Here is a 20,477-nt window from a genome sequence, read left to right as displayed (position 1 = left end):
AGCTCCTCGGGGACTTTCGGCCATTGAGTTTCTGTTTTCTCCAGGAATTCTGGTCCTTTGCGCCATCTCTTTGAGTTCAGGAAAGTTTCAACATGTAATCCTCTTCAGGCATCGTCGGGCTGAGTTGTGTTTGGAGTTCGAATACCTCCACTGTTTTGCTTTCGGTAGGTCACGGATCATTGCAACCGTATTAGCCACAAAGGTATGGAATCTCTTGGTATCATGGCGGATGTATGTTTGCACAGACTGGCTGTCCAGGAAGTGGACTCCTCCAGTTCAATCTGGAGCTCCACCCTTAACATCCTGTCCACTCAAATTAAATCAATTTTTATTTGTCACGTGCTGAATACAACAGGTGTAGACCTTAGTGAAATGCTTACTTAGCCCTTAACTAACAATGCAGTTTTAAGAAAATACCCCCCAAAAAAGTAAAAGGTAAGAATAACAAATAATTAAAGAGCCGCAGTAAATAACAATAGCGAGGCTTTATATACGGGGGGTACCGGTACAGAGTCAATGTGGAGGCTATATACAGGGGGTACCGGTACAGAGTCAATGTGGAGGCTATATACAGGGGGTACCGGTACAATACAGGGGGTACCGGTACAGAGTCAATGTGGAGGCTATATACGGGGGTACCGGTACAATGTCAATGTGGAGGCTATATACGGGGGTACCGGTACAGAGTCAATGTGGAGGCTTTATACAGGGGGTACCGGTACAGAGTCAATGTGGAGGCTATATACAGGGGGTACCGGTACAATGTCAATGTGGAGGCTATATACAGGGGGTACCGGTACAGAGTCAATGTGGAGGCTATATATACGGGGGTACCGGTACAATGTCAATGTGGAGGCTATATATATACGGGGGTACCGGTACAATGTCAATGTGGAGGCTATATATACGGGGGTACCGGTACAGAGTCAATATGGAGGCTATATACAGGGGTTACCGGTACAGAGTCAATGTGGAGGCTATATACAGGGGGTACCGGTACAGAGTCAATATGGAGGCTATATACAGGGGGTACCGGTACAGAGTCAATGTGGAGACTATATACAGGGGGTACCGGTACAGAGTCAATGTGGAGGCTATATACAGGGGGTACCGGTACAATGTCAATGTGGAGGCTATATACAGGGGTTACCGGTACAGAGTCAATGTGGAGGCTATATACAGGGGGTACCGGTACAGAGTCAATGTGGAGGCTATATACGGGGGTACCGGTACAATGTCAATGTGGAGGCTATATACGGGGGTACCGGTACAGAGTCAATGTGGAGGCTTTATACAGGGGGTACCGGTACAGAGTCAATGTGGAGGCTATATACAGGGGGTACCGGTACAATGTCAATGTGGAGGCTATATACAGGGGGTACCGGTACAGAGTCAATGTGGAGGCTATATATACGGGGGTACCGGTACAATGTCAATGTGGAGGCTATATATACGGGGGTACCGGTACAATGTCAATGTGGAGGCTATATATACGGGGGTACCGGTACAATGTCAATGTGGAGGCTATATACAGGGGGGTACCGGTACAGAGTCAATGTGGAGGCTATATAAAGGGGGTACCGGTACATACCGGTACAATGTCAATGTGCGGGGCACTGGTGTCCAGGTAATTGAGGTAATATGTACATGTAGGTAGAGTTATTAAAGTGACTGTGCATAGACAATAACAGAGTAGCAGCAGCGTTCCAGAGGGAGGGGGGGGGGGGGGGGGGGGGGCAATGCAAATAGTCTGGGTCGCCATTGGATTTGCTGTTCAGGAGTCTTATGGCTATGGGATAGAAGCTCTTTAAAAGCCTTTTGGACCTAGACTTGGCTCTCCGGTACCGCTTGCCGTGCGTTAGCAGAGGGAACAGTCTATGACTAGGGTGGCTGGAGTCTTTGACAATTTTTAGGGCCTTCCTCTGACACCGCCTGGTATAGAGGTCCTGGATGGCAGGAAGCTTGGCCCCAGTGATGTACTGGGTTGTACACACTACCCTCTGTAGTGCCTTGTGGCCGAGCAGTTGCCATACCAGGCACTGGTGCAGCAGTAGAACTTTTTGAGGATCTGAGGACCCATGACAAATCTTTTCAGTCTCCTGAGGGGGAAACGGTGTTGTTGTGCCCTCTTCACGACTGTCTTGGTGTATTTGGACCATGATATTTTATTGGTGATGTGGACACCCTCTCGACCTGCTCCACTACAGCCGTGTCAATGTGGATGGGGGCGTGTTCGGCCCTCCTTTTCCTGTAGTCCTCAATCATCTCCTTTGTCTTGCTCACGTTGAAGGGAGAGGTTGTTGTTCTGGCACCACACTGCCAGGTCTCTGACCTCCTCCCTATAGGCTGTCTCGTCGTTGTCGGTGATCAGGCCAGCCACTGATGGTGTTGGAGTCGTGCTTGGCCACGCAGTCGTGGGTGAACAGGGAGTACAGGACTGAGCACGCACCCCTGAGGGACCCCTGTGTTGAGGATCAGCGTGGCTGATGTGTTGTTGCCTACCCTTACCACCTGGGGACGGCCCGTCAGGAAGTCCAGGATCCAGTTGCATAGGGAGGTGTTTAGTCCCGGGGTCCTTAGCTTAGTGATGAGCTTGGAGGGCACTATGGTGTTGAACGCTGAGCTGTAGTCAATAGACTGCATTCCCACATATTCCCACATATTCCCACATTCCTTTTGTCCAGGTGGAACAGGGCAGTGTAGGTTGCACCATCTGTGTATCTGTTGTTGTGGTATGCAAATTGGAGTGGGTCTAGAGTGTCCAGGATAATGGTGTTGATGTGAGCCATGACCAGCCTTTCAAAGCACTTCATGGCTACAGAGGTGAGTGCTACGGGGTGGTAGTCATTTAGGCAGGTTACCTTTGCTTTCATGGGCACAAGGACTATGGTCAGTCACTATGAGAGTGTTTATATTAAACCTGGTTGTTCCTGCAGACTGTCAGTCACTGAGAGTATTTATGTCTAACCTGATTTGTCCTGTAGACTGTCAGTCACTATGAGAGTATTTACATCTAACCCAATTGGTCTTGCAGGCTGTCCGTCACTATGAGAGTATTTACATCTAACCCAATTGGTCTTGCAGGCTGTCCGTCACTATGAGAGTATTTACATCTAACCCAATTGGTCTTGCAGGCTGTCCGTCACTATGAGAGCGCAGTGAAGCTGGGCGGTCATGACTCTCTGGTGGTGGACCTGGTAGAGCTGCTACTGAAGCTGCGTCACTATGGCAAGGCCCAGAGGACTCTGATGACCGCTCTGCACTGTGATGATGGTACACTGACAGTCTCCAGCCTGAGGAGCAACGTACAGTACTTTCTGCTGCTAGCCAGAGCACACTATGCTGACCAGGAATCAGTCCAGGACACACTAGAGAAGGTAAGGCTTATAGTTACTCTGGAGAAGGCCCAGGTTAGGGTTACTATGGAGAAGGTCAGGGTTAGAGTTAGGGTTACTATGGAGAAGGTCAGGGTTAGAGTTAGGGTTACTATGGAGAAGGTCAGGGTTAGAGTTACTCTGGAGAAGGCCCAGGTTAGGGTTACTATGGAGAAGGTCAGGGTTAGAGTTAGGGTTACTATGGAGAAGGTCAGGGTTAGAGTTACTCTGGAGAAGGCCCAGGTTAGGGTTACTATGGAGAAGGTCAGGGTTAGAGTTAGGGTTACTATGGAGAATGTCAGGGTTAGAGTTACTCTGGAGAAGGCCCAGGTTAGGGTTACTATGGAGAAGGTCAGGGTTAGAGTTACTATGGAGAAGGTCAGGCTTAGAGTTAGCGTTACTCTGGAGAAGGTCCGGGTTAGAGTTAGGGTTACTATGGAGAAGGCCCAGGTTAGGGTTACTATGGAGAAGGTCAGGGTTAGAGTTGGGGTTACTGTGGAGAAGGTCAGGGTTAGAGTTAGGGTTACTATGGAGAAGGTCAGGGTTAGAGTTACTATGGAGAAGGTTAGATTTAGGGTTACTATGGAGAAGGTTAGATTTAGGGTTACTCTGGAGAAGGGCAGGGTTAGGGTTACTCTGGAGAAGATTAGGGTTACTATGGAGAAGGTCAGGGTTAGGGTTACTCTGGAGAAGGTCAGGGTTAGGGTTACTATGGAGAAGGTCGGGGTTAGGGTTACTCTGGAGAAGGTTAGAGTTACTATGGAGGGGTTAGATTTAGGTCAGGGTTAGATTTAGGGTTACTCTGGAGAAGGTCGGGGTTAGGGTTACTCTGGAGAAGGTCCGGGTTAGGGTTACTCTGGAGAAGGTCAGGGTTAGGGTTACTATGGAGAAGGTCAGGGTTAGGGTTACTATGGAGAAGGTCAGGGTTAGGGTTACTATGGAGAAGATCAGGGTTAGGGTTACTATGGAGAAGGTCAGCATTGGGGCTACTCTTGAGAAGGTGAAGGTCCGGGTTAGGGTTACTCTGGAGAAGGTCAGGGTTAGGGTTACTCTGGAGAAGGTCAGGGTTAGGGTTACTATGGAGAAGGTCAGGGTTAGGGTTACTATGGAGAAGGTCAGCGTTAGGGTTACTCTGGAGAAGGTCAGTGTTAGGGTTACTCTGGAGAAGGTCAGGGTTAGGGTTGCTATGGAGAAGGTTGGACTCACTACGCTGATCAGTCCAGGACCTCTTGGAGAAGGTCTTAGAACAATGACATGTTGATACAGTCATTTTCCACTTGTGTTAATGTTGTCAGTAACAGACAGTACAGTAACTAGTATCTCTCAGTATGACTGTAGCCAGTTTGTGAAGGTGTGGTGATCTGTTTTCACTAATGGTACCTCGTGTGAGGAGCACTTCCTTTACAAATGGGCTGTGTGTTTCTTCCACGGTGTTTGTCTCTCCCAGGCCCACAGTGTCCAGGTGAGTGTCCTGAAGCGGTGTCAGACAGAGCGCCCAGAGCTGCTGGAGCAGGAGAGAACCGTGCTGTGTTCCATCTGTTGTCAGCTGGCCAGACACTACCGTAGCAGGACCGCTGTAGACAGGACCAAGTATTACTACAACCAGGCTATGGTAGCCATCGGGAGAACAGACAACAAGGTTAGTATTACTACAACCAGGCTATAGTAGCCATCGGGAGAACAGACAACAAGGTTAGTATTACTACAACCAGGCTATAGTAGCCATCGGGAGAACAGGCAACAAGGTTAGTATTACTACAACCAGGCTATAGTAGCCATCGGGAGAACAGACAACAAGGTTAGTATTACTACAACCAGGCTATAGAAGCCATCAGTAGGACAGACAACAAGGTTTGTATTACTACAACCAGGCTATAGTAGCCATCAGGAGAACAGACAACAAGGTTAATATTACTAAAACCAGGCTATAGTAGCCATCGGGAGAACAGACAACAAGGTTAGTATTACTACAACCAGGCTATAGTAGCCATCAGGAGAAAAGACAACAAGGTTAGTATTACTACAACCAGGCTATAGTAGCCATCAGGAGAACAGACAAGGTTAGTATTACTACAACCAGGCTATAGTAGCCATCGGGAGAACAGACAAGGTTAGTATTACTACAACCAGGCTATAGTAGCCATCAGGAGAACAGACAACAAGGTTAGTATTACTACAACCAGGCTATAGTAGCCATCAGGAGAACAGACAACAAGGTTAATATTACTACAACCAGGCTATAGTAGCCATCAGGAGAACAAACAAGGTTAATATTACTACAACCAGGCTATAGTAGCCATCAGGAGAACAGACAAGGTTAATGTTACTACAACCAGGCTATAGTAGCCATCAGGAGAACAAACAAGGTTAATATTACTACAACCAGGCTATAGTAGCCAAGGGTTAATATTACTACAACCAGGCTATAGTAGCCATCAGGAGAACAGACAACAAGGTTAATATTACTACAACCAGGCTATAGTAGCCATCAGGAGAACAGACAAGGTTAATATTACTACAACCAGGCTATAGTAGCCATCAGGAGAACAGACAAGGTTAATGTTACTACAACCAGGCTATAGTAGCCATCAGGAGAACAAACAAGGTTAATATTACTACAACCAGGCTATAGTAGCCATCAGGAGAACAGACAGGGTTAATATTACTACAACCAGGCTATAGTAGCCATCAGGAGAAGAGACAAGGTTAATATTACTACAACCAGGCTATAGTAGCCATCAGGAGAACAGACAACAAGGTTAATATTACTACAACCAGGCTATAGTAGCCATCAGGAGAACAGACAAGGTTAATATTACTACAACCAGGCTATAGTAGCCATCAGGAGAACAGACAGGAGGTGAGGAGTGTGGGCAGTTTGTCTTGTTGTTTTCTCTGTGACTAGAGAACTGATCTAGCATGTGTGTGTGTGTATATATACCGGTGAAGTCGGAAGTTTACATACACATTAGCCAAATACATGTAAACTCAGTTTCACAATTCCTGACATTTAATTCTAGTAAATATTCCCTGTCTTAGGTCAGTTAGGATCACCACTTTATTTTAAGAATGTGACATGTTAGAATAATAGTAGAGAGAATGATTTATTTCAGCTTTTAATTCTTTCATTACATTCCCAGTGGGTCAGAAGTTTACATACACTCAATTAGTATTTGGTAGCAGTGCCTTTAAATTGTTTAACTTGGGTCAAACGTTTAGGGTAGCCTTCCACAAGCTTCCCACAATAAGTTGTGTGAATTTTGGCCCATTCCTCCTGACAGAGCTGGTGTGACTGAGTCAGGTTTGTAGGCCTCCTTGCTCGCACACGGTTTTTCAGTTCTGCCCACAAATTGTCTATAGGATTGAGGTCAGGGCTTTGTGATGGCCACTCCAATACCTTGACTTTGTTGTCCTTAAGCCATTTTGCCACAACTTTGGAAGTATGCTTGGGGTCATTGTCCAGTTGGAAGACCCATTTACAACCAAGCTTTAACTTCCTGATTGATGTCTTGAGATGTTGCTTCAATATATTCACATAATTTTCCTCCCTCATGATGCCATCTATTTTGTGAAGTGCACCCGTCCCTCCTGCAGCAAAGCACCCCCACAACATGATGCTGCCACCCCTGTGCCTCATGGTTGGGATGGTGTTCTTCAGCTTGCAAGCCTCCCCCTTTTTCCTCTAAACATAACGATTGGCATTATGGCCAAACAGTTCTATTTTTGTTTGATCAGACCAGAGGACATTTCTCCAAAAAGTACGATCTTTGTCCCATGTGCAAACTGTAGTCTGGCTTTTTTATGGCCGTTTTGGAGCAGTGGCTTCTTACTTGCGGAGCGGCCTTTCAGGTTATGTCGATATAGGACTCGTTTGACTGGGGATATAGATACTTTTGTACCGGTTTCCTCCAACAAGGTCCTTTGCTGTTGTTCTGGGATTGATTTGCACTTTTTGCACCAAAGTACGTTCATCTCTAGGAGACAGAACGGGTCTCCTTTCTGAGCGGTATGACGGCTGCGTGGTCCCATGGTGTTTATACTTGCGTACTATTGTTTGTACAGATGAACGTGGTACCTTCAGGCGTTTGGAAATTGCTCCCAAGGATGAACCAGACTTGTGGAGGTCTACTATTTTTTTCTGAGGTCTTGGCTGATTTCTTTAGATTTTCCCATGATGTCAAGCAAAGAGGTACTGAGTATGAAGGTAGGCCTTGAAATACATCCACAGGTACACCTCCAATTGACTCAAATGACATTAATTAGCCTATCAGAAGCTTCTAAAGCCATAACATAATTTTCTGGAATTTAAAGTTTAAAGGCACAGTCAACTTAGTGTATGTAAACTTCTGACCCACTGGAATTGTGATACAGTGAATTATAAGTGAAATAATCTGTCTGTAAACAATTGTTGGAAAAACACAAAGTAAAAGTAGATGTCCTAACCAACTTGCCAAAACTATAGTTTGTTAACAAGAAATTTGTGGAGTGGTTGAAAAACGAGTTTTAATGACTCCATCCTAAGTGGATGTAAACTAGTTTTAATGACTCCAACCTAAGTGGATGTAAACTAGTTTTAATGACTCCAACCTAAGTGGATGTAAACTACTTTTAATGACTCCAACCTAAGTGGATGTAAACTAGTTTTAATGACTCCAACCTAAGTGGATGTAAACTAGTTTTAATGACTCCAACCTAAGTGGATGTAAACTAGTTTTAATGACTCCAACCTAAGTGGATGTAAACTAGTTTTAATGACTCCATCCTAAGTGGATGTAAACTAGTTTTAATGACTCCAACCTAAGTGGATGTAAACTTCCAACTTCAACTGTATCTATATTCTGTAGATCTGATCTATATCTTCAACTGTATCTATATTCTGTAGATCTGATCTATATCTTCAACTGTATCTATATTCTGTAGATCTGATCTATATCTTCAACTGTATCTATATTCTGTAGATCTGATCTATACTCCCCTCACAGATCAGTCTGGAGTTAGCCCAGTTTTACCTGGAGAATGGGAAGACGGATGAAGCCCTGATGCAGGTTGAAGAGGTGCTGGCGAAGGATGCCCTCCATCCTGACGCCACAATGGTACAATCCTCTCTCCTCTATATACACTATACAGTGCCTTGCGAAAGTATTCGGCCCCCTTGAACTTTGCGACCTTTTGCCACATTTCAGGCTTTAAACATAAAGATATACAACTGTATTTTTTTGTGAAGAATCAACAACAAGTGGGACACAATCATGAAGTGGAACCACATTTATTGGATATTTCAAACTTTTTTAACAAATCAAAAACTGAAAAATTGGGCGTGCAAAATTATTCAGCCCCTTTACTTTCAGTGCAGCAAACTCTCTCCAGAAGTTCAGTGAGGATCTCTGAATGATCCAATGTTGACCTAAATGACTAATGATGATAAATACAATCCACCTGTGTGTAATCAAGTCTCCGTATAAATACACCTGCACTGTGATAGTCTCAGAGGTCCGTTAAAAGCGCAGAGAGCATCATGAAGAACAAGGAACACACCAGGCAGGTCCGAGATACTTTTGTGAAGAAGTTTAAAGCCGGATTTGGATACAAAAAGATTTCCCAAGCTTTAAACATCACAAGGAGCACTGTGCAAGCGATAATATTGAAATGGAAGGAGTATCAGACCACTGCAAATCTACCAAGACCTGGCCGTCCCTCTAAACTTTCAGCTCATACAAGGAGAAGACTGATCAGAGATGCAGCCAAGAGGCCCATGATCACTCTGGATGAACTGCAGAGATCTACAGCTGAGGTGGGAGACTCTGTCCATAGGACAACAATCAGTCGTATATTGCACAAATCTGGCCTTTAGGAAGAGTGGCAAGAAGAAAGCCATTTCTTAAAGATATCCATTAAAAGTGTTGTTTAAAGTTTGCCACAAGCCACCTGGGAGACACACCAAACATGTGGAAGAAGGTGCTCTGGTCAGATGAAACCAAAATTGAACTTTTTGGCAACAATGCAAAACGTTATGTTTGGTGTAAAAGCAACACAGCTGAACACACCATCCCCACTGTCAAACATGGTGGTGGCAGCATCATGGTTTGGGCCTGCTTTTCTTCAGCAGGGACAGGGAAGATGGTTAAAATTGATGGGAAGATGGATGGAGCCAAATACAGGACCATTCTGGAAGAAAACCTGATGGAGTCTGCAAAAGACCTGAGACTGGGACGGAGATTTGTCTTCCAACAAGACAATGATCCAAAACATAAAGCAAAATCTACAATGGAATGGTTCAAAAACAAACATATCCAGGTGTTAGAATGGCCAAGTCAAAGTCCAGACCTGAATCCAATCGAGAATCTGTGGAAAGAACTGAAAACTGCTGTTCACAAATGCTCTCCATCCAACCTCACTGAGCTCGAGCTGTTTTGCAAGGTGGAATGGGAAAGAATTTCAGTCTCTCAATGTGCAAAACTGATAGAGACATACCCCAAGCGACTTACAGCTGTAATCGCAGCAAAAGGTGGCGCTACAAAGTATTAACTTAAGGGGGCTGAATAATTTTGCACTCCCAATTTTTCAGTTTTTGATTTGTTAAAAAAGTTTGAAATATCCAATAAATGTCGTTCCACTTCATGATTGTGTCCCACTTGTTGTTGATTCTTCACAAAAAAATACAGTTTTATATCTTTATGTTTGAAGCCTGAAATGTGGCAAAAGGTCGCAAAGTTCAAGGGGGCCGAATACTTTCGCAAGGCACTGTATATGCAAAAGTATGTGGACACCCCATTCAAATTAGTGGATTCAGATATTTCAGCCACACCTGTTGCTGACAGGTGTATACAATTGAGCACACAGCCATGCAATCTCCATAGACAAACATTGGCAGTAGAATGGCCTTACTGAAGAGCTCAGTGACTGTAAACGTGGTACCGTCATGGGATGCCACCTTTCCAACAAGTCAGTTCGTCAAATTTCTGCCCTGCTAGAGATGCCCCGGTCAACTGTAAGTGCTGTTATTGTGAAGTGGAAACGTCTAGGAGCAACAACGGCTCAGCCGCGAAGTGGTAGGCCACACCAGCTCACAGAATGGAACCGCCGAGTGCTGTAGCGCGTTATCATTGTCGTTCTTTGGTTGCAACACTCACTGCAGAGTTTACAAACGGCCTCTGGAAGCAAATCAGCACAAGAACTGTTCATTGGGAGCTTCATGAAATGGGTTTCCATGGCCGAGCAGCCTAAGATCTCCATGCACAATGCCAAGCGTCAGCTGGAGTGGTGTAAAGTTTGCCTCCATTGTACTCTGGAGGAGTGGAAACTCATTTCAACGTACGAATCTGGGTTGGCGGATGCCAGGAGAACGCTACCTGCCCAAATGCAGAGTGCCAACTGTAAAGTTTGGTGGAGGAGGAATAATGGTCTGGGTCTGTTTTTCATGGTTCAGGCCCCTTAGTTCCAGGGAAGGGAAATCCTAAAGCTACAGCACACAATGACGTTCTAGACGATTCTGTGCTTCCAACTTTGTGGCAACAGTTTGGAATTTGTGGAAAAATAATTCAACATAGAAATGCTACCAAAAACAATTTACTCAAACTTGTTACAAAATACGGAGTCACCAAATTATATTTTGAAGGAAGAAGCAAAGTACTTTAAGTGTATGTTTTTGTTTGTCTCCTCCATTACCTCTATCCAACGATAATTGTACGGATGTTTTTTCTATTAATAATGTAATATTAACATCTGTACAGAAAGACTCTGGTGAATTACAGAGGAGGAACTTCTAGATACAATTAAAACATTTAAGGCTGGGGAAAACTCCAGGGATGGATGGTATACCAGTGGAGGTCTACCAGTGGAGGTATACCAGTGGAGGTATACCAGTGGAGGTCTACCAGTGGAGTATATACCAGTGGAGATATACCAGTGGAGGTATACCAATGGAGGTATACCAGTGGAGATATACCAGTGGAGATATACCAGTGGAGGTATACCAGTGGAGGTATACCAGTGAGATATACCAGTGTAGATATACCAGTGGAGGTATACCAGTGGAGGTATACAAGTGAGATATACCAGTGGAGATATACCAGTGGAGATATACCAGTGGAGGTATACCAGTGGAGATATACCAGTGGAGATATACCAGTGGAGGTGTACCAGTGAGATATACCAGTGGAGATATACCAGTGGAGATATACCAGTGGAGGTGTACCAGTGGAGGTGTACCAGTGGAGGTCTACCAGTGGAGGTATACCAGTGAGATATACCAGTGGAGATCTACCAGTGGAGATCTACCAGTGGAGGTCTACCAGTGGAGGTCTACCAGTGGAGATATACCAGTGGAGGTCTACCAGTGGAGGTCTACCAGTGGAGATATACCAGTGGAGATATACCAGTGGAGGTATACCAGTGGAGGTATACCAGTGGAGGTCTACCAGTGGAGTATATACCAGTGGAGATATACCAGTGGAGGTATACCAATGGAGGTATACCAGTGGAGATATACCAGTGGAGATATACCAGTGGAGGTATACCAGTGGAGGTATACCAGTGAGATATACCAGTGTAGATATACCAGTGGAGGTATACCAGTGGAGGTATACCAGTGAGATATACCAGTGGAGATATACCAGTGGAGATATACCAGTGGAGGTATACCAGTGGAGATATACCAGTGGAGATATACCAGTGGAGGTGTACCAGTGAGATATACCAGTGGAGATATACCAGTGGAGGTGTACCAGTGGAGGTGTACCAGTGGAGGTCTACCAGTGGAGGTATACCAGTGAGATATACCAGTGGAGATCTACCAGTGGAGATCTACCAGTGGAGATCTACCAGTGAAGGTCTACCAGTGGAGATATACCAGTGGAGGTCTACCAGTGGAGGTCTACCAGTGGAGATATACCAGTGGAGGTCTACCAGTGGAGATATACCAGTGGAGGTCTACCAGTGGAAGTCTACCAGTGGAGGTCTACCAGTGGAGGTATACCAGTGGAGGATTTACTAGTGGAGATATATCAGTGGAGGTCTACCAGTGGAAGTCTACCAGTGGAGGTCTACCAGTGGAGATATACCAGTGGAGGTCAACCAGTGGAGGTCAACCAGTGGAGGTCTACCAGTGGAGATATACCAGTGGAGATATACCAGTGGAGATCTACCAGTGGAGGTATACCAGTGGAGATTTACCAGTGGAGGTCTACCAGTGGAGGTCTACCAGTGAGATATACCAGTGGAGATCTACCAGTGGAAGTCTACCAGTGGAGGTCTACCAGTGGAGATATACCAGTGGAGATATACCAGTGGAGGTATACCAGTGGAGGTATACCAGTGGAGATATTCCAATGGAGATATACCAGTGGAGATATACCAGTGGAGGTCTACCAGTGGAGATATATCAGTGGAGGTCTACCAGTGGAGGTCTACCAGTGGAGGTCTACCAGTGGAGATATACCAGTGGAGGTCTACCAGTGGAGATATACCAGTGGAGGTCTACCAGTGGAGGTATATACCAGTGGAGGTCTACCAGTGGAGATATACCAGTGGAGATATACCAGTGGAGATATGCCAGTGGAGGTCTACCAGTGGAGATATACCAGTGGAGATATACCAGTGGAGATATACCAGTGGGGGTCTACCAGTGGAGGTCTACCAGTGGAGATATACCAGTGGAGGTCTACCAGTGGAGGTATACCAGTGGAGATATACCAGTGGAGATATACCAGTGGAGGTCTACCAGTGGAGAATTACCAGTGGAGGTATACCAGTGGAGGTCTACCAGTGGAGATATACTAGTGGAGGTCTACCAGTGGAGGTATACCAGTGGAGGTCTACCAGTGGAGGTCTACCAGTGGAGGTCTACCAGTGGAGATATACCAGTGGAGGTCTACCAGTGGAGATATACCAGTGGAGGTCTACCAGTGGAGGTATACCAGTGGAGGTATACCAGTGGAGGTCAACCAGTGGAGGTATACCAGTGGAGGTCTACCAGTGGAGGTATACCAGTGGAGGTATACCAGTGGAGGTATACCAGTGGAGGTCTACAAGTGGAGATATACCAGTGGAGGTCTACCAGTGGAGGTATACCAGTGGAGGTCAACCAGTGGAGGTATACCAGTGGAGATATACCAGTGGAGATATACCAGTGGAGGTCAACCAGTGGAGGTATACCAGTGGAGATATACCAGTGGAGGTATACCAGTGGAGATATACCAGTGGAGATATACCAGTGGAGATATACCATCGGAGGTCTACCAGTGGAGGTCTACCAGTGGAGGTCTACCAGTGGAGGTCTACCAGTGGAGGTCTACCAGTGGAGATATACCAGTGGAGGTCTACCAGTGGAGATATACCAGTGGAGGTCTACCAGTGGAGGTATATACCAGTGGAGGTCTACCAGTGGAGATATACCAGTGGAGGTATACCAGTGGAGATATACCAGTGGAGATATGCCAGTGGAGATATGCCAGTGGAGGTCTACCAGTGGAGATATACCAGTGGAGATATACCAGTGGAGGTCTACCAGTGGAGGTCTACCAGTGGAGATATACCAGTGGAGGTCTTCCAGTGGAGGTATACCAGTGGAGATATACCAGTGGAGATATACCAGTGGAGATATACCAGTGGAGGTCTACCAGTGGATGTCTACCAGTGGAGATATACCAGTGGAGGTATACCAGTGGAGGTCTACCAGTGGAGATATACTAGTGGTCTACCAGTGGAGGTATACCAGTGGAGGTCTACCAGTGGAGGTATACCAGTGGAGATATACCAGTGGAGATATACCAGTGGAGATATACCAGTGGAGGTCTACCAGTGGAGATATACCAGTGGAGGTCTACCAGTGGAGATATACCAGTGGAGATATACCAGTGGAGGTCTACCAGTGGAGGTCAAGCAGTGGAGGTATACCAGTGGAGTTCTACCAGTGGAGATATACCAGTGGAGGTATACCAGTGGAGGTATACTAGTGGAGGTCTACCAGTGGAGATATACCAGTGGAGGTATACCAGTGGAGGTCAACCAGTGGAGGTATACCAGTGGAGATATACCAGTGGAGATATACCAGTGGAGGTCTACCAGTGGAGATATACCAGTGGAGGTATACCAGTGGAGGTCAAGCAGTGGAGATATACCAGTGGAGGTCTACCAGTGGAGATATACCAGTGGAGGTATACCAGTGGAGGTATACTAGTGGAGGTCTACCAGTGGAGATATACCAGTGGAGGTATACCAGTGGAGGTCAACCAGTGGAGGTATACCAGTGGAGATATACCAGTGGAGATATACCAGTGGAGGTCAACCAGTGGAGGTATACCAGTGGAGGTCTACCAGTGGAGATATACCAGTGGAGATATACCAGTGGAGGTCAACCAGTGGAGGTCTACCAGTGGAGGTCTACCAGTGGAGATATACCAGTGGAGATATACCAGTGGAGGTCTACCAGTGGAGGTATACCAGTGGAGGTATACCAGTGGAGATATACCAGTGGAGGTCTACCAGTGGAGATATACCAGTGGAGGTCTACCAGTGGAGATATACCAGTGGAGGTCTACCAGTGGAGGTCTACCAGTGGAGATATACCAGTGGAGGTCTACCAGTGGAGATATACCAGTGGAGGTCTACCAAACTTTTTTTGACGTACTCAGAGGACGTTATTAGCGTGTTTTATCCACTCTTATATTAACAGTAGATTTTCAGACACTCAACCAGGCCTGATTTCATTATTACTGAAACAGGATCCAAGTGGGCAATATAAAGATCCAGCCCTCTATATAACACCCCCCTGACGCCGCAATGGTTTAGTCCTCTCTCCTCTGTATAACATCCCCCACAGGTCATAATGGTTTAGTCCTCTCTCCTCTATATAACACCCCCCTGACGCCGCAATGTTTTAGTCCTCTCTCCTCTGTATAACATTCCCCACAGGCCATAATGGTTTAGTCCTCTCTCCTCTATATAACATCCCCCTGACGCCGCAATGTTTTAGTCCTCTCTCCTCTATATAACATCTCCCACAGGCCATAATGGTTTAGTCCTCTCTCCTCTGTATAACACCCCCCTGAAGGCCACAATGGTTTAGTCCTCTCTCCTCTTTGTACATTATACGTGCTAGAGCACACTGGGAAGGTTGACATAAGCATCATGTTCCTGTGTCTGCCTGAAGGTGTACGGAGATATCAAGTTGAAGGAGGAGAAGTTTGATGAGTCTGTGGAGATATTCCTTGGACTGATGGACAGATGCCCAGGTACATGATGCCCAGGAACATGTTATATTTTAAACAGACTACTGTTACTGGGTCTCATGTTTATTTTGACTTTATTTGGATTCTGTCTGGGTATCTTACCCATGTACCCAGGGATATTCAAATCTGACCCTACGAGGTCCAGATTACAGCTGGTTTTCTGTTCGACCTGATAATTATTTGCACCCAACTGGTGTCCCAGGTCTAAATCAGTCCCTGATTAGAGGATAATCACCCACCTGGTGTCCCAAGTCTAAATCAGTCCCTGATTAGAGGGGAATCACCCACCTGGTGTCTCAGGTCTAAATCAGTCCCTGATTAGAGGGGAATCACCCACCTGGTGTCCCAGGTCTAAATCAGTCCCTGATTAGAGGGGAATCACCCACCTGGTGTCCCAGGTCTAAATCAGTCCCTGATTAGAGGGGAATCACCCACCTGGTGTCCCGGGTCTAAATCAGTCCCTGATTAGAGGGGAATCACCCACCTGGTGTCCCAGGTCTAAATCAGTCCCTGATTAGAGAGGAATCGCCCACCTGGTGTCCCAGGTCTAAATCAGTCCCTGATTAGAGAGGAATCACCCACCTGGTGTCCCAGGTCTAAATCAGTCCCTGATTAGAGGGGAATCACCCACCTGGTGTCCCAGGTCTAAATCAGTCCCTGATTAGAGAGGAATCACCCACCTGGTGTCCCAGGTCTAAATCAGTCCCTGATTAGAGAGGAATCACCCACCTGGTGTCCCAGGTCTAAATCAGTCCCTGATTAGAGGGGAATCACCCACCTGGTGTCCCAGGTCTAAATCAGTCCCTGATTAGAGGGGAATCACCCACCTGGTGTCTCAGGTCTAAATCAGTCCCTGATTAGAGAGGAATCACCCACCTGGTGTCTCTGGTCTAAATCAGTCCCTGATTAGAGAGGAATCACCCACCTGGTGTCTCCGGTCTAAATCAGTCCCCGATTAGAGGAGAATCACCCACCTGGTGTCTCAGGTATAAATCAGTCCCTGATGAGAGGAGAATCACCCACCTGGTGTCCCAGGTCTAAATCAGTCCCTGATTAGAGGGGAATCACCCACCTGGTGTCTCCGGTCTAAATCAGTCCCTGATTAGAGGGGAATCACCCACCTGGTGTCTCCAGTCTAAATCAGTCCCTGATTAGAGGGGAATCACCCACCTGGTGTCTCAGGTCTAAATCAGTCCCTGATGAGAGGAGAATCACCCACCTGGTGTCCCAGGTCTAAATCAGTCCCTGATTAGAGGGGAATCACCCACCTGGTGTCCCAGGTCTAAATCAGTCCCCGATTAGAGGGGAATCACCCACCTGGTATCCCAGGTCTAAATCAGTCCCTGATTAGAGGGGAATCACCCACCTGGTGTCCCGGGTCTAACTCAGTCCCTGATTAGAGGGGAATCACCCACCTGGTGTCCCAGGTCTAAATCAGTCCCTGATTAGAGAGGAATCACCCACCTGGTGTCCCAGGTCTAAATCAGTCCCTGATTAGAGAGGAATCACCCACCTGGTGTCTCCGGTCTAAATCAGTCCCCGATTAGAGAGGAATCACCCACCTGGTGTCTCAGGTCTAAATCAGTCCCTGATTAGAGGGGAATCACCCACCTGGTGTCCCAGGTCTAAATCAGTCCCTGATTAGAGGGGAATCACCCACCTGGTGTCCCAGGTCTAAATCAGTCCCTGATTAGAGGGGAATCACCCACCTGGTGTCCCGGGTCTAAATCAGTCCCTGATTAGAGGGGAATCACCCACCTGGTGTCCCAGGTCTAAATCAGTCCCTGATTAGAGAGGAATCGCCCACCTGGTGTCCCAGGTCTAAATCAGTCCCTGATTAGAGAGGAATCACCCACCTGGTGTCCCAGGTCTAAATCAGTCCCTGATTAGAGGGGAATCACCCACCTGGTGTCCCAGGTCTAAATCAGTCCCTGATTAGAGAGGAATCACCCACCTGGTGTCCCAGGTCTAAATCAGTCCCTGATTAGAGAGGAATCACCCACCTGGTGTCCCAGGTCTAAATCAGTCCCTGATTAGAGGGGAATCACCCACCTGGTGTCCCAGGTCTAAATCAGTCCCTGATTAGAGGGGAATCACCCACCTGGTGTCTCAGGTCTAAATCAGTCCCTGATTAGAGAGGAATCACCCACCTGGTGTCTCTGGTCTAAATCAGTCCCTGATTAGAGAGGAATCACCCACCTGGTGTCTCCGGTCTAAATCAGTCCCCGATTAGAGAGGAATCACCCACCTGGTGTCTCAGGTATAAATCAGTCCCTGATGAGAGGAGAATCACCCACCTGGTGTCCCAGGTCTAAATCAGTCCCTGATTAGAGGGGAATCACCCACCTGGTGTCTCCGGTCTAAATCAGTCCCTGATTAGAGGGGAATCACCCACCTGGTGTCTCCAGTCTAAATCAGTCCCTGATTAGAGGGGAATCACCCACCTGGTGTCTCAGGTCTAAATCAGTCCCTGATGAGAGGAGAATCACCCACCTGGTGTCCCAGGTCTAAATCAGTCCCTGATTAGAGGGGAATCACCCACCTGGTGTCCCAGGTCTAAATCAGTCCCCGATTAGAGGGGAATCACCCACCTGGTATCCCAGGTCTAAATCAGTCCCTGATTAGAGGGGAATCACCCACCTGGTGTCCCGGGTCTAACTCAGTCCCTGATTAGAGGGGAATCACCCACCTGGTGTCCCAGGTCTAAATCAGTCCCTGATTAGAGAGGAATCACCCACCTGGTGTCCCAGGTCTAAATCAGTCCCTGATTAGAGAGGAATCACCCACCTGGTGTCTCCGGTCTAAATCAGTCCCCGATTAGAGAGGAATCACCCACCTGGTGTCTCAGGTCTAAATCAGTCCCTGATGAGAGGAGAATCACCCACCTGGTGTCCCAGGTCTAAATCAGTCCCTGATTAGAGGGGAATCACCCACCTGGTGTCCCAGGTCTAAATCAGTCCCCGATTAGAGGGGAATCACCCACCTGGTGTCCCAGGTCTAAATCAGTCCCTGATTAGAGGGGAATCACCCACCTGGTGTCCCAGGTCTAAATCAGTCCCTGATTAGAGGGGAATCACCCACCTGGTGTCCCAGGTCTAAATCAGTCCCTGATTAGAGGGGAATCACACACCTGGTGTCCCGGGTCTAAATCAGTCCCTGATTAGAGGGGAATCACCCACCTGGTGTCCCGGGTCTAAATCAGTCCCTGATTAGAGGGGAATCACCCACCTGGTGTCTCCGGTCTAAATCAGTCCCCGATTAGAGAGGAATCACCCACCTGGTGTCTCAGGTATAAATCAGTCCCTGATGAGAGGAGAATCACCCACCTGGTGTCCCAGGTCTAAATCAGTCCCTGATTAGAGGGGAATCACCCACCTGGTGTCTCCGGTCTAAATCAGTCCCTGATTAGAGGGGAATCACCCACCTGGTGTCTCCAGTCTAAATCAGTCCCTGATTAGAGGGGAATCACCCACCTGGTGTCTCAGGTCTAAATCAGTCCCTGATGAGAGGAGAATCACCCACCTGGTGTCCCAGGTCTAAATCAGTCCCTGATTAGAGGGGAATCACCCACCTGGTGTCCCAGGTCTAAATCAGTCCCCGATTAGAGGGGAATCACCCACCTGGTATCCCAGGTCTAAATCAGTCCCTGATTAGAGGGGAATCACCCACCTGGTGTCCCGGGTCTAACTCAGTCCCTGATTAGAGGGGAATCACCCACCTGGTGTCCCAGGTCTAAATCAGTCCCTGATTAGAGAGGAATCACCCACCTGGTGTCCCAGGTCTAAATCAGTCCCTGATTAGAGAGGAATCACCCACCTGGTGTCTCCGGTCTAAATCAGTCCCCGATTAGAGAGGAATCACCCACCTGGTGTCTCAGGTCTAAATCAGTCCCTGATGAGAGGAGAATCACCCACCTGGTGTCCCAGGTCTAAATCAGTCCCTGATTAGAGGGGAATCACCCACCTGGTGTCCCAGGTCTAAATCAGTCCCCGATTAGAGGGGAATCACCCACCTGGTGTCCCAGGTCTAAATCAGTCCCTGATTAGAGGGGAATCACCCACCTGGTGTCCCAGGTCTAAATCAGTCCCTGATTAGAGGGGAATCACCCACCTGGTGTCCCAGGTCTAAATCAGTCCCTGATTAGAGGGGAATCACACACCTGGTGTCCCGGGTCTAAATCAGTCCCTGATTAGAGGGGAATCACCCACCTGGTGTCCCGGGTCTAAATCAGTCCCTGATTAGAGGGGAATCACCCACCTGGTGTTCCTGGTCTAAATCAGGCCCTGATTAGAGGAGAATCACCCACCTGGTGTCCCAGGTCTAAATCAGTCCCTGATTAGAGAGGAATTACCCACCTGGTGTCCCAGGTCTAAACCAGTCCCTGATTAGAGAGGAATCACCCACCTGGTGTCTCAGGTCTAAATCAGTCCCTGATGAGAGGAGAATCACCCACCTGGTGTCCCAGGTCTAAATCAGTCCCTGATTAGAGGGGAATCACCCACCTGGTGTCCCAGGTCTAAATCAGTCCCCGATTAGAGGGGAATCACCCACCTGGTGTCCCAGGTCTAAATCAGTCCCTGATTAGAGGGGAATCACCCACCTGGTGTCCCAGGTCTAAATCAGTCCCTGATTAGAGGGGAATCACCCACCTGGTGTCCCAGGTCTAAATCAGTCCCTGATTAGAGGGGAATCACACACCTGGTGTCCCGGGTCTAAATCAGTCCCTGATTAGAGGGGAATCACCCACCTGGTGTCCCGGGTCTAAATCAGTCCCTGATTAGAGGGGAATCACCCACCTGGTGTTCCTGGTCTAAATCAGGCCCTGATTAGAGGAGAATCACCCACCTGGTGTCCCAGGTCTAAATCAGTCCCTGAT

At 47.3% G+C, this 20,477-nt stretch overlaps 1 protein-coding gene across 1 annotated transcript in view; it reads left to right on the top strand.

Moving 5' to 3' along the window:
• Nucleotides 1-20,477, top strand: part of LOC139366649 (tetratricopeptide repeat protein 21B-like) — a 78,067-nt gene that overhangs the window by 40,962 nt on the left and 16,628 nt on the right. Inside the window, 4 exon segments of the mRNA XM_071104324.1 lie at nt 3,135-3,377; nt 4,822-5,013; nt 8,357-8,467; nt 15,523-15,604. Coding sequence (XP_070960425.1) covers nt 3,135-3,377; nt 4,822-5,013; nt 8,357-8,467; nt 15,523-15,604 — 628 coding nt within the window.

Source organism: Oncorhynchus clarkii, chromosome 15, assembly GCF_045791955.1.
Source record: "Oncorhynchus clarkii lewisi isolate Uvic-CL-2024 chromosome 15, UVic_Ocla_1.0, whole genome shotgun sequence".
In the NCBI taxonomy this organism is placed as follows: Eukaryota; Metazoa; Chordata; class Actinopteri; order Salmoniformes; family Salmonidae; genus Oncorhynchus; species Oncorhynchus clarkii.
This window is presented reverse-complemented; position numbering and strand designations above follow the sequence as displayed.